Below are 14,657 nucleotides of genomic sequence, written 5' to 3' on the forward strand. Positions count from 1 at the left end.
TCCCAGTGACTCATCAGCAGGGCGAATGTATCTTTTTTTTCCTTCTTCTTCCACACTGACATTTTTGTTTTTCTACACAGTGCTGCCCCTAAAATCTGCATATGCAGCATTATAGAATTTCACCCCCAAATTAATAATTTTATTGGTTATTCAAAGTCTCAAGCATCCTGACAACCAGCAGCCAAGAGGGGGAGGGGAATAATATGCAAACTGATGATTTATCTTTGTTTTTTTTCCCCAACAAATGAGCTTTCTCTGAGCCAGACAACTTATTAGAAGATTATGGGAGAGTGTTTTGATTATCACTATATTAGAAGATCCCTAAATGAAATGAAGGATTTTCTAAAACACAGGTTGGCCCTTGAAATATTATCTTTCTTGCAGAAAAAAAAAATGAGAAAGGGGGCCACAACGCAATAATTTTATTTTTTGCAGTGTCATAAAGAGATTTAGGAAGATCCCAAACTGAACACTGTGAAATAAATTTAGTGATGGGACAAATGAAATGAGAGTTTTAAGATTAAAAATATACCAAGATTCTGGGTGCCTGGGTGGCTTAGTCGGTTAAGCGTTCCCCTCTTGATTTTGGCTCACGTCACGATATGGAGGTTCATGAAATCGAGCCCGCTCCAGGCTCTACACTGACAGCAGGGACCCTGCCTACTTGGGATTCTCTCTCTCCTTTCTCTGCCCCTCCCCCTACTCTCTTGCGTGCTTGCACTCTCTCTCTCTCTCTCAAGATAAATAAATCAAACATTTAAAAAATACGCAGAGACCCTTAAGTGGCAAACACTATAACAAGAAGAAACATGGTATACAAAAGACTAAGTAAGGTTGCTGATTTTAATTAGCCCCAGGTATCCTTTCCCCAAAATACATGGCAGAAAACAAATGCCCTAGAACAGATCTTTATATGAACAGTTAGAAGATCCTTTATAACTTCTACGTATTTACCAAACTTGGAATGCCAGAAAGTGCCAAAAACAACAACAACAAAATGCTTTCTCAATGTACATAATAAAAGAAAATATGAAAAGGAAAAGAAATGGGTACAGTATCTATGCCAGTGTCCTATGCCTTGAGACTATAGATGCTAATTTCTAATAACAGTGGAATTCTATACTCCTATGCACAGGTTCTCCAGAAAAGTGTGTTCACTTTAATGATAGATAAGTGACAAGCAGAATCGCCCGCAATTCATTAGAATTCCCCACTAAGAAAATCTCTGATGATACCTTTTTATGAATTTGACCCAAGGCTGCTCACTGGAGGGAACAGAAATTGCATCTGACACAGTAATGCGCTTTAACTGGAAAAGGTCTTAAAAGATAGGGAGTTCCCAAAATGAACAGGAAAAGGACCTCCCCAAAGCAGTGGTCAAAATTTTTTGTTTGATCAATAGCATTTGGTTTAACACCAGTGGTTCTCAGACGTGGAGGCTCATTAGAATCACCTGGAGGGCTTTCACTACTCCCAACCTGGCGCATACCCTAAACCACTTAACCCAGAATCTCTGGGGGTGGGACCCAGGCATCTGTACTTAAAAAAAAAATAAAAATAAAAATAAACAACTATCTTGTGATTACAATGTGCAGCCAAGCTTGAGAAACTGCTACCCCCACGACTGTCTTATTGGCCTCCATTGTTCACTCCTTGATATCCCTGAGCTACTCTCTTGGTGGGCAGAGGTGCTTCCCCATGCCTTGAGTTTGGATATGATCACGTGACTTGTTTTGGCCAATGGGATGTTAACACATGCAATAGGTGCAAAGCCTTGACCTGTGCTTTGTTGATGGGCTTGCTCTCTTGTGCGCCACCTGCCTTTGGCCATAAGCAGAGCAGGCCTCAGTCAACCATTGTCCCGAGAAGAATGAGAGATACACGGAGCAGACCCAAACCCAGTCAGCCACCACAGCCAAGGCCAGCTGAACCCTAGCTTGCTTACAGACATAAAAATGAGAAGTGCTTGTTGCTGTAAGCCACTGAATTTTGGGATGATTTGTTATGCAGCCTATGTATAATCAGTAACTGAGATTCATAAAATACAGAAAATAATTAGTGAGAAGACCAATACATTTTGGAGCCAACTACATTTCTTCTGGCATGAGAGAGAGGGTCAATGTAGAACTATTTCTAAAGGAAAGTTTGACCCATAATATCTACTATGATGGAGCATTTTGGAACAGTGCTAATGTCTTTGTCACCCTTCTGATCTATTAAGCAGAAAATATTTCCTGCTGATTTCTTAGTTTCACACAGGCTTTCCATCTAAATATCTATCTTCACCAGGGCAGAACTGGCATTCTGACTCATCAGTGCCCCAGGCTAGTTGGACAGCAATTTTTTTTTTACTTTTACTTTTTTCTTATTTTTAATTTTTAAATTTAAACTCTATCCATGTTTTTGTGGAAGAACAGAAAACACTCCCTATGTAACTCCCACCCAAATAACCAGACAGGTATAGACTCAGTTATGGTGACTTTCATTACTTGGGGTGGGGAACCCTGTGGTTGTCCTGGAATCATAGGTCAACTTAGGCACACGGGGCATGGGTTTGTTTCTCTCATAAGAAGAGCCCTCCTTTAGGATTCATAGTTGTTCATATATGTGCATTTATAAATCAGGTGGGCCTGTGTTATGATAGGGGTCCTCAACTTGAGTTTGCATCAGAATCCCAAGGAAGGCCGGTTATAACACACATTGCTGGACCGAATCTCCAGAGACTCTGACTACGTGCGAGACCAGAGGTTTTGTATTTCGAACAAGTTCCCAGGTGAGGCTAGTGCTAATGATCTGAGGACCACACTTTGAGAACCACTAGACTAGAATGAAAAGGGTGTATGTGTGATATGTCTTCTCTGCGGGACACTGCCTTGCACAGGAAAGATTCTTATGTTCTTTCTCAGTGGAGAGATTTCTGATGTCTGCATACCACACTAAGGACATGGCCACCTGAGGGGCATAAATGGAATCAGGGACCTCGGGACCTCATCTTTTTTTTTGCAAATAGCTTATCTACTCCCATAACCCCTTGCCAAAAGTTTATCTTCAGCCCTGACTCCAGGAAAAACATCTCATGAAATACCTTCTTTCCAAGGAAGCTTTCCTTGATTTCTCCAACATTGGCTCCTCCTTCTGAAGTTCTAGAACTTTATCTGAACCTGTCCTAAGGCATTCAACACTTAATATCTAAAGTATAGGTGCTGATCGGCTTGCCTCAGTTCCTCACAGACGATGTATAGTCTACCTCTTAGAATTCATCTTAGGGGTGCCTGTGTGGCTCAGTTAACTGGCTAAACGTCCAACTTTGGCTCAGGTCATGATCTCACGGTTCATGGGTTTGAGCCCCGTGTCAGGCTCTGTGTTGACAGCTTAGAAGCCGGAGCCCGCTTTGGTTTCTGTGCCTCCCTCTCTCTCTGCCGCTCCTCCGCTTGCTCTCTCCCTCTCTCTCAGAAATAGACAAACATTAAAAAAAATTTAAAAAGAAAAGAATTCATCTTAGAATCTTACAGCATCATTCCTAGAAGATGCAAAATAAACATTTACAGAATCAAATCTAAGAGTGAATATCTACATGAGGGTGTCTTGGAAGGTTCAAAAGATTAAACTTGAAATGAAAAGTCTGCACCTTCAGTATAATAGCCACTAGCTACATGTGGTCGTTTCAGTTAATTGAAGTTAAATAGAATTAAAAATCCACTTCCAAGCTACAGTAATCAGGACAGTGTGGTATTGGCAGAAGAGTAGACAAATAGATCAATGGAACAGAATAGAGAGCCCAGAAATAGAGCCACATAAATACAGTCAATTGATCCTTAACAAAGGAGCAAAGGCAATACAATGGAGAGAAGATAATCTTTTCAATAAAAGGTGCCGGAACGATTGGACATTTACATGGAAAAAAAATGAACCTAGACACAGACCTTACAACCTTTCACAAAAATTAACTCACAATGGGTCATATACCTAAATGTATAACACAAAACTATCAAACTCTTAAAAGGTAACAAGAGGAAATCTAGAGGGCTTTCAGCACTGCAATGAGTTTTTAGATACAACATCACAGGCACTCTCCATGAAAGAAATAATTGATAAGCTGGACTTCATTAAAATTAAAAATTTCTGCTCTGCAAAAGACAGTGTCAAGAGAATGAGAAGACAAGCCACAGACTGGAAGGAAAGATTCGCAAAAGCCACATCTGATAAAGAACTGTTATCCAAAGTATAAAAATAACACTTCAAAATCAACAATCAGAAAACAAAAAACCCAATGGAAAAAATGGGCAAAAGACCTGAACAGACACCGCACTCAAGAAGATATACAGATGGCAAATAAGCACAGGAAAAGGTGCTCCACATCAGGTATTAGGGACATGTAAGTTAAAACAACAATAAGATACTACTGTATACCTATTGGAATGGCCAAAATTCAAAACACCAGCACCACCAAATGCTGGTGAGGATGGGGAGCACAGGGAACCCTCATTCACTGCTGGGGGAATGCAAAATGGTGCAGCCACTTTGGGAGGGAGTTTGGTAGTTTCTTACAAAACTCAACATACTCTTACCATATAATCCAGCTATTGGGCTCCTTGGTATTTACCCAAAGGAAGTGAAAACCTATGTCCACACAAAAACTTACACATGGGTGTTCATAGCAGATGTATTCATAATTGCAGAACTTGAGAACAACCAAGGTGTCCTTCAACTGGTGAACAGATAAACTGCAGTATTATCACCTTCAACTGGTGAACAGATAAACTGCAGGCAATGGAATATTATATTGTGCTAAGAAGAAATCTGCTCTTAAGTTATGAAACCACTTGGAGGAAACTCACATGTGTATTACTAAGTGAAAGAAGCCCACCTAAAAAGGCTGCCTTCTGTTTGACATTCGGGAAAAGGCAAAACTATGGAGACAGTAAAAGGATCAGCAGTTGCTAGAGGTTAGGGACGGATGAATAGGAGGAGCACAGAGTATTCTTAGGGCAGTGAAACTCCGCTGTATGACATTACAATGGTGGATATATGTCATTATACATTTATCAAAACCTGAAGAATCTGCAACACCAAGAGCAAACCTTAACGTAAACTGCAGACTTTGGGTGACAGCGGTGTGTCAATGTAGGTTCATCACTTGTAACAAATGTACCACTCTGGTGGGGAATGTTGTAGAGGGCGAGGCAGTGAATGTGTGGGGCAAGAAGTATATGGCACATCTCTGTACTTCCTGTTCAATTTTGCTGAACCTAAAACTGCTCTAGAAAGGTAAAGTTGGGGTGCCTGGGTGGCTCAGTTGGTGAAGTGCCCGACTCTTGATTTCAGCTCAGGTCACGATCTCACCATTTGTGGGATCAAGCCCTGCATCGTGCTCTGCACTGATGGCGAGGAGCCTGCTTGAGATTCTCTCCATTCCTCTCTTTCTCTCTGCACTCCCCAAAATAAATAAATAAACCTTTAAAAAAAATAAAGTCTATTTAAAAGGAAAAAAATCCAGTTTGTTAATCACATTAGCCATATCTCACGTGTTCCATAGCTACATGTGGCTAGTAGCAATCATATGGGACTGTTGTCAAATACCGTTCTGTCAGGAATACTCCTCTTAGCATTTCCAAGTCACTTTCATCTATATTATCTGAACTTCAGCAACTCTCGTGTAAGTTAAGTAGTTAGAAAAAAAAAAAAAAGTCATCATGTCCATTCTATAGACGCGAAGATGGAACTTTAAAGAAGTAGAGTGAATTGTTTTATGGCAATGTGGAGGAATCTAATCTATAAAATAACTAGGAGACAAGAGAACGTGCCTAGTAAGTAAACTGTACTCCTTTATTTGTTGACATAGTCAGTTTCCTTTTTTTCCCCAACCATACCTCATCCATTCACTAATTCAGTTGACGAAAATTGCATTTATCGTGTGTTGGACACAGTGCTTGCACAGGTGAACAAGTGAGGCAGGGTCCCTGCCTTCAAGGAGCTTCCAATCTGGCCTTCTTTACCCTTATGTTTTTCTTTTTTTTTTTTTTAATTTTTTTTAACGTTTATTTATTTTTGAGACAGAGACAGAGCATGAACGGGGGAGGGGCAGAGAGAGAGGGAGACACAGAATCGGAAGCAGGCTCCAGGCTCTGAGCCATCAGCCTGGAGCCCGACGCAGGGCTCGAACTCACGGACGGCGAGATCGTGACCTGAGTTGAAGTCGGACGCTTAACCGACTGAGCCACCCAGGCGCCCCGACCCTTATGTTTTTCAAAGCCAGCCAAAAATATTTGTGAGCTCAATGTCAGTAGGATCATGACGGTTCTGTGAAGGACCCAGCATATCACCTCAGTCGTCTAGGTGAAACTTGGGTGTTTCTGGTTGGAAACATGGGGCTACAGGAGACCTGTTCGGAAAGTTCCTTGGCATTTGCATGTTGTGAAACGTCTTATGCTTATTGAAGTCCACATACTCGGTTTGTTAGGTCAAAAGGTAACAAAGTGAACATTAGCTGCCCAGGGCAGAGCCCCTCCTGTTCTATTCCCTTAGAAAGATCTTTAGTAACTTGCATGCTGATCCTTAGGGCAGTTGAAGCCTCATCACGGAATGAATGCCCCTTAGTTTTGGTGTGCACTTCTTACCTTCACTGTAAGACATAATAGTTTTATCTGTATTTTCCTTAGAATCTAGCTCAATGCCCTGAAAATAATAGGAGCACAATTAAGATTTTGTAAAATGACAAGATAGATGTCATTTGACTCTTGACCCATTGGTTCCCCAGTTGAACTCTAATGATTACTCTAAAGCATCATGATGCTTACCTATGTGCCATATATGTTCCATATTAGCATTATCCAATAAGTGTATAATGTAAAGCATATACTAATTTTATATTTTCAGTAGCCAGACTTTTTAAAGATAAAAGAGGTGAAATTAATTTTAATAGTATATTTTATTGAATAGTACAGGCAAACTATTATCATTTCACCATGCAATCAATACAAAATTATTAGTGAGACATTACATTTTTGTGTGCCGCCTTTGAGATGTAATGTGGGTTTTAACATTTATCATATATTTCAGTTTGGATTAGCCACATTTCAAGTACTCAATATATTGCCACATGTAGCTAGTGGTTACTGTACTGGACAGTTCAGCTTTTTACAGTATTTTGTTTTTGTTTTTGAGAGAGCGCAAGTGGGGGAGGGGCAGCAAGCGGGGGACAGAGGATTTGAAGTGGGCCCTGCACTGACAGCAGTGAGCCCGACGTGGGGCTTGAACTCACAAAATGTGAGATCATGACCTGAGCCAAAGTCAGACACTCAACTGCCTGAGCACCCAGGTGCCCCAACTTTATATAGTATTTTATTAAATCCTATATGATGAGGGGTGCCTGGGTGTCTCAGTCAGTTAAGCATCTGACTTCGGCTCAGGTCATGATCTCCTGGTTCATGGGTCCAAGCCCCTAGTCAGGCTCTGTGCTGACAGCTCAGAGCCTGGAGCCTGCTTCGGATTTTGTCTCCATCTCTCTCTGTTCCCCCTCCCCCCCACCCCCGCTCACTCTCTGTCTCTGTCTCAAAAATAAATAAACATTAAAAATTAAAAAAAGCAAAAACTCCTACAAGATGATTAAGAATAATAGCAAACATTTGAGTGGCAAGCATTCTAGAAGGATCATCTCATTTAACCCTCCTAACAACCCTCATACAGAGAAAAGGAAACAGACCTAGAAAGATTAGTGACTTACTATCAACCCACTGCTTCTTCATGGCAGAGCTGGGTCTTGAATTCATGCTCTGACTCTACCAGGTCAGGGAACAGATTAACTAACTGGGTGGTCTTAAGCAAGGCAGTTCTCTGCATTTTAGTTTCCTCTTTCACAAAATGGGAAGAGAGTTACAGTGGATCATCCAGAGTGGATGCTGGGTCCCTTGATCTTCCTTATTTCCTAGCATCTGGCAAGCCTGTCTCTCCTGTTCCTACCTGTGAGGACTTCAGTTTTATATGCTTCCTTCTCCGATGTGAACAGTCGGCCCTTCCTACCCTGGACTTAAGTGGCTGGAGTTGCCCCGTGTACAAACCATCAAGCCTTGCAGCAGGATGGAGCCCCTCCCATACCCAAAAGCAGTGCTACATTTTCATTTGTGTTTCTTCTACTTTCAGCATAGAGTCCAGCTTCGGCTTCTTGATGTTTTTTTGAAGGAAAAGAAACTTGTTGTCTGGGCACTCAGTTTTAATTTTCTGTCTTCTTTGTTCTTAGGCATGTTGTAGAAAGTTCCCCTCTCCCAAGGATATTCTACTATATATTTCCATAATTTTCCTGCTCTCCCTCTCCACAAAATGCAAAGAAAATAACTGTGAACTTTTTTGCATATATAAATTTTAACAGCCCATACATGTCAGCTAATCTTTTATCCAGGAAGGAAAGGCTTATTTCAAGTGATTGAAAGTTGAAATGCTTAGGTTTTCATTCTTGTTGTGTAATGGAACACTGTGTGGACATGCCATGTTATGATTAGTTTATTAATTCCATTCCCCAAATCCACTAACTCTAATGCGTGCCTACTATGTGCAAGGGCAGAGCGCCTGTTTTCAAGGAACCTATCTTTCACCAGGAAGGGTAAGGTAAATGTTCAACCAAGGACAACACAAAGTAGGTAAAGTATGCTGAATGCCTTAAGAGGGGTGAAAAGTATAGTCAACCCTTGAACAACACGGGTTTCAACAGCATGGGTCCACTTACCTGAGGATTTTTTTTTGATACGGTACAATATTATAAATGTATTTTCTCTTCGTTATGATTTTCTTACCAACATTTTCTGTTCTCTGGCTTACTTTAAGAACACATTATATAAAACATATAACATACAAAATAAGTGTTGACTGTTTATGCTATAAGTAAGGCTTCCAGTCAACAGTAAGCTATTAGTGAAGTTTCGGGGGAGTCAGAAGTTATACGTGGATTTTCGACTGCACGGTGGGTCAGTGCCCCTAACCCCTGCGTTGTTCAAGGGTCAACAGTACCAAGACAGTTCAAATATTTGGTTTGGGGTAAATCAGAGAAAGTTTCACAGAAGAGCTGCCTTTTAGAATGGACCTTGAAAGAAAGGTAGGGTTTCAGTAAACAGAGAATGGCAAGCAGAGCATTTTGGGAGAAGACGCATAGGCAACTAACTGTCCCTGTCTCTGGCACTACAAGCAGGAGGAAGCGTAGGAAGCAGCACATGGTGGTGTGGTCTGAGGATTACACATGGATTGTGAGGGATTATGTAAAGGACGTAAGGCAGTTTGGCAAACTCCACACGAGTGTCACACTCCCAACCCTCCACCCATGGGAGCCAGCATTCATTAATCACAGCCCACACCTTTCCAACCAACCTCAGGAATTCCTTCATAAAAGGAGATCGATGTGCCATCCCTGGTGCAGGAGTGCAGAGATAAGTGAGGTAGAGCCTTGAATACCGTGTAGACTAGTTAGTAATTAATTGGATAGGCAATGGGGAACCATTAAAGTCTTATAAGCAGGGGAGTGACATGGTAGGAGATGAGAGCTGTAGTTCAGGGTCATTAACTTGGCAATGTTATCTGGGATGGATTAGAATGGTTAGAAGACCAAAGGCCAGTTACTTGGAAGCGTACTGTAATGGTTTAGGTGAGCAAAAATGTGTGGAACCGGACCACTCGTTGTAGAAAGGGAAGGGCAGAAGTCACAGAGGTGGAATTGAAAGCACTTGGCAGGTATGTTAAGATGTGGAGAGCTAGGTAGGGGCAGTGGTGAGAGAGAGGAGTCAAAGCTAACTCTGAGGTTCCCAGTAACTATCCTGGAATAAGAAAACCCAAACTAGTGTTACCGTAAAGAGGGGAGTCTGGGATTGGCAAGGAGGTAGGGAGAGTTCTGGTCAATCTGGGGAGGGAGAGAAGAGTCTGCAAAAAATGCATTTAGGCTTATCTCTTCAACAAAGCAGGGGTTTTCTAAGCCATTTCTAAGTCTGTCAGAGATCTCAGTAGTGCAAAGTGAAATAACCATTTTTAAGCAAACACTATTGCCCTTTGTCAATGAGCGGAGTCTAAGGAAGGCTTCCATCTTTCCAAATATTTGAAAAATTGGAAAGCCTTAATTAGTAGGCAGGTGAGGGGCAGGAGGGAAGGAAAAAAATACAAACCTAATCACTGTGCTTTTCAGGTTTCAAATGCTTCCCCAATCCGGGTAATTTACACTTTAGTAACAATGATTGACAGTTGAGGTATGTATCTAACTCACTTTTATTTTTCCCTTGGGGAAAGCACTTTCGGTCCCAATTGTTTTAAATTGCAGAAGCAGTAATTGTTTGAGAGAGTTAGGAGGAATGGCTTTTTAGAGCTGGAATTTACCACTGAAGGGAATATGGATTCTATCTTAATTGACTAAGGTCACTAGGGCCATTTTCAGGAAGGTCTTTCCAGGGTGAACAAATACCAGCTTAGACAAAGGGGAACAGCAAAGGAACCATTTGAAGACTCGGGGGAATAGACTTAACCAGAAAAATGTTAATGAGTTGCTACTGGTACCTAAAAAGGAGCCAGGGATAATTTTTGAGCCACTTGTATCCCCAATAGAATTATTGGTGAAATTTAAGATGAAAAGGTTTTTAAAAAAATATTTTAAAATAAATATGGGGCAGTGAATGTATTTTGAGATATTCACTTCCCCAGAGGAACTTGCTTATTTATTAAACTGTGTACTTTGATATATTTGTTTACTCAGAAAAGTCAAGAGTGACATGCTAGGTCAATTGCATCAAGAACATTATTAACAGGCTAACCAGTTGTAAATGGTGTGAAGGCTGTTCTGGAAATCTGTGCTTTGATGTATGGGGAAACCCATGCATCTGATTTGGGATGGAGAACACAATCGTGGCTCTGTTAGTAGGCGCCAACAGACAGGCTAAAGCCAGGGATCCTTGCAGAGACTGGATTAAGGTATCAGAACCGTTCACATCTCATTTACATCGCTCCGAAGAGTGGACCACACGTTTTGCTGATTAGCACACAGACCATGGCAAATAGCACTGTGTATTTGAAATCAGACCAAGATCAGTAACAGTAACACAAACCATGTGTGAAGTTTGGCGCATGGAGGTTTTTCTTAAGCTATTATCTAACTAGGTTCCCCCCCCCCCTTATTTTTAAAAAAACATTTTTCCAAACCAGGAAGGTAGCAAAAGCAAAATGTTCCCTACTTCTCTCTCCCATCCCAACCCCCTAAATACACATATTTATGCCACCTTCTGGTATATAATAATATTTTGTATTGTTAAAATTTGTGAGCTTTCTGAAAGGAAGGTGTGTGTGTGTGTGTGTGTGTGTGTGTGTGTGTGTGTTAAAAATGTACTGATTTCAGGCGCCTGGGTGGCTCAGTCTGTTAAGCGTCTGATATCTGCTCAGGTCATGATCTCACCTTTCTGGGTTCGGGAGTTTGAGCCCTGCATGGGGCTAGTGCCGGCACTGTGGAGCCTGCCTTTGGAGCTGCTCGCTCCTCTCTATGCCCCTCCCCTGCTCACGCTTCTGTCTCTCTCTCTCTCTCAATAAATAAATAAATAAATAAATAAATACCTTAAAAAAAAGTAATGATTCCATCACTGTCTCCACATACAAAAGGAAATGGTAGATTGAGTACTGAGGCAGAGAAGCCAGGCTACTACCACCTGAATGTTTTCTACTTATCCAATTTGTATTGTTCCTTCATATAGAAGTTGGGGTCAAGGTAATATTGATGCAGTTCTCTACTTTCTGTGGATTTCATTAAACACCTACTATGTGATGGATGTGTTTCAATGGAAGGGAGGTGTAGAATGATGATGTGACTTACTAGCAACCGTTCATTATCTGAATTTCATCATCCAGATATTATTTATGTCTCTCCAGTATATCTTTTATGGCCGAGACTGTATGTTTAATAGCAAAATTACCAGTGGGAATTGGCAATTAGCGGCCACACGGAACTAGATGCGGTGTGGCCTATTTGAATCAGCTTAGATAGTCATCAACCAAACAAGCCAAAGTTTTCTTCAGTAGAAACTACCCTGCCAAGTGGTTTCTGGATCCTTCTCAGAGGAAACAGCAAAGGAGCTGAAAGCCACCTCTTTCAACCACACCAGAAATTGGCTGTCCACGGCGATTCTGGACTCAAAATCTGTTTTAGACACCAATGTATCAAACCAAGACTGGAAACCCACTGGACGTCCCATCCCGAAGTAATAAGTGCCACGTCCCCCCCCCCCCCATTCCTCCTCCTTCCTTGGGGTGTCATCCCAGGTCGAATTCCTTTTTAGTTTCTCCTCAGTCCTGGGGTGGGCTGGCAGGAAGCTACCTGCGATTCCCCAACGTGGAATCATTTGTCTCTTCTCAGGCTGGCTGCAGATGGGGACGAGTTGTGTTCCCGAGAGAGTCTCAGAAGTAGGCACGGAATCATCTCGCCCATCTTAATTTCTGTCCCTGGGCTGGGGAAAGGGGAGGATCGGGGCAAGGGAGCCTTTCCCCTCCTGGCCCCCTCTTCCCCCCCCCCCCCCCCCCCCGCCTCCCAAAATTGGCAGCCAGTCGGTGGCTCTCGGTCTGGGGTCTGGAGGGTGGGGAATGTGGGTGTGGGGGCCGGCTGGAGAAGCTCTCGCTAGCGCTGCCTGTGGCCAGACCCGCCTCCCAACCCCTCTCGGGCGCACACTTACGTCCACCCAGACACACTCCGCGCGCTCCCTCGCGCTCTCGCTCGCCCGCCGCCGCCGCCTGCTCTCTCTCTCCTGCTCTCCCTGGTCTCTTTCTCCCCCCCCCCCTTTTTTTTTTTTTGGTACCATAGAGTTGCTCTGAAAACAGAAGATAGAGGGAGTCTCGGAGCTCGCCATCTCCAGCGATCTCTACATTGGGAAAAAACATGGAGTCAGCTCCGGCAGCCCCCGACCCCGCCGCCAGCGAGCCGGGCAGCAGCGGCGCGGACGCGGCCGCCGGCGCCAGGGAGACCCCGCTGAACCAGGAAACCGCCCGCAAGAGCGAGCCGCCCGCCCCGGTGCGCAGACAGAGCTATTCCAGCACCAGCAGAGGTAGGAGGCTGCGAGAGGGGCTGAGGAGGGGGCGGCGGGAGCCCGGGAGCGGAGCGGGGGCCGGCCGGGAGCGGGCGCCCGGAGCGCGGGGTCCGGGGCCGCGCGCGAGCCTGCCGCGGCGCCCCGAGCCCGGAGAGCCCCCCTCCCCTCCCCCCTCCGCCCCCCAGAAATGTTGCAAACTTTTGCAGCCCGTTCTCGGGTTGCAGGAGGAGAGGGGGGCGGGGGAGGCGGCAGGAGGGTTGACAGCCGGCGGGCTCACCCCCAGGCTTTGATTTTTCTGCAAAGAGGAGGAAAGATGCGTAGCCCAAATTAAATACGCTCCCCCAAAATACGGAGAACCGGAGAGTGGGGGCCCGGGAAAGAAACTTTTAAAGCGGCAGTGTCCTTTTAAGAAGGAAAAAAAAAAATCCGTTTATGGCCACCCTCCTCCGGCGTTACCTTTTCTCCTCTTGACAGTTTTGGCCCCGGCTGCCCCAGACGGGGTGTGTTTTCAGCCCCCCGCAGAGCTGAGGGGGTGCGGGAGGAGTGAGCGACCTGGGAAGCCCCGAGGGTGGAGAGGGGGCGCTTCTGGATCTGGGGGCGACGTGGGCACCTTCTCTGGACCACGGCGGTGGGTTTGGGATTTGGAGGAAGGGCTGGAGGAAGGGGGGTGCGGGCGCGCGAGGTGTTCGCCAAGTTGTTTGGCGGGCGCGGCTAGGGGAGATACGCAAGTTTGCAGACCCCGGGTTCGCAACCCAGCGCCCAGGCTGGCGGGGGGCGTGTGCACGCCAGCGCGCGGAGGGCGGTGGTGGTGTGGGACGCTCCACGCGCATTCGGAGTGAGCGTCTGCAAAAGCAAACAAGCAGAAACAGAAAGATCGAAATGCACCCAAACTTATTTCTGCCCTGGGAATCCTTCCCTCTCCGAGGTTCAAGCGTTTCTGTAAGAACCTGGGAATGGTCAGCGAGAGTTGAATGCTGGTTGGATAGTGCGAGAGATGTCCCCCCCCCCCCCCCACACCTACCCTGAGCGATTTTTACACTTCATTTTGGAGAGTATGTGCGGTGGGGGGGGGGGACCCCATTGCCCCCTCTTTGCTTTTTTCTAGTTAAAAGTCGAGTGTTCGGGAAAGCTAACTCTCTTTCTTAAAGGTGTGGGAACCTGATGTGTGTGTGGGGCGGGGGGGGTCTTGGGGGTGGGGGATTATTTATTTGATTGCGCCTGGAGTTTGCAAAGAACCGGAGGAAGCTACGGCTTTAATTACTGTTGTAAATAATGTATAAATCACGCCTGTCACTCCGGAGGAAGCGGGCTCGCTCGAGCAGCCCGGGGCTGGGGATCGGGAGGATCTCCAGCCCAGGCTTGGGCACTGGCCCAGCGAGCCCCCTCCTCTTGCCATTCGGCTTCTGGCGGCGACTGGGGAGGGCTGGGGAGAGGCGAGTGGGGGCCCGGGAGCCGCTCCCTTCCTCTCGATGTTATAGTTGGAGGTAGGAATATGGCTGATCATGTGCTGGCTGTTTTACAGTATTCACCCCCCCCCCCCCACCTTAGCCACACCCCCTGTCCGGGCGCTTTCCCATTCACGGAATTCGAGTACAGTAAAAGCCATCAGGATGACACACACGAAAAACA

General features: G+C 44.8%; 1 protein-coding gene across 1 annotated transcript in view; it reads left to right on the forward strand.

Annotated features, from left to right (window-relative positions):
- The first annotated feature begins 12,795 nt into the window (after positions 1-12,795).
- The window catches only part of RORA (RAR related orphan receptor A), a 714,362-nt gene continuing 712,500 nt past the window's right edge, over positions 12,796-14,657 (forward strand). The window contains exon 1 of the mRNA XM_027067399.2: positions 12,796-13,046. Within this exon, the coding sequence (XP_026923200.1) occupies positions 12,881-13,046 (166 nt within the window). The 5' untranslated portion in view covers positions 12,796-12,880. The remainder of the gene's footprint in view (positions 13,047-14,657) is intronic.

This window comes from Acinonyx jubatus, chromosome B3 (genome assembly GCF_027475565.1).
Source record: "Acinonyx jubatus isolate Ajub_Pintada_27869175 chromosome B3, VMU_Ajub_asm_v1.0, whole genome shotgun sequence".
NCBI lineage: Eukaryota > Metazoa > Chordata > Mammalia > Carnivora > Felidae > Acinonyx > Acinonyx jubatus.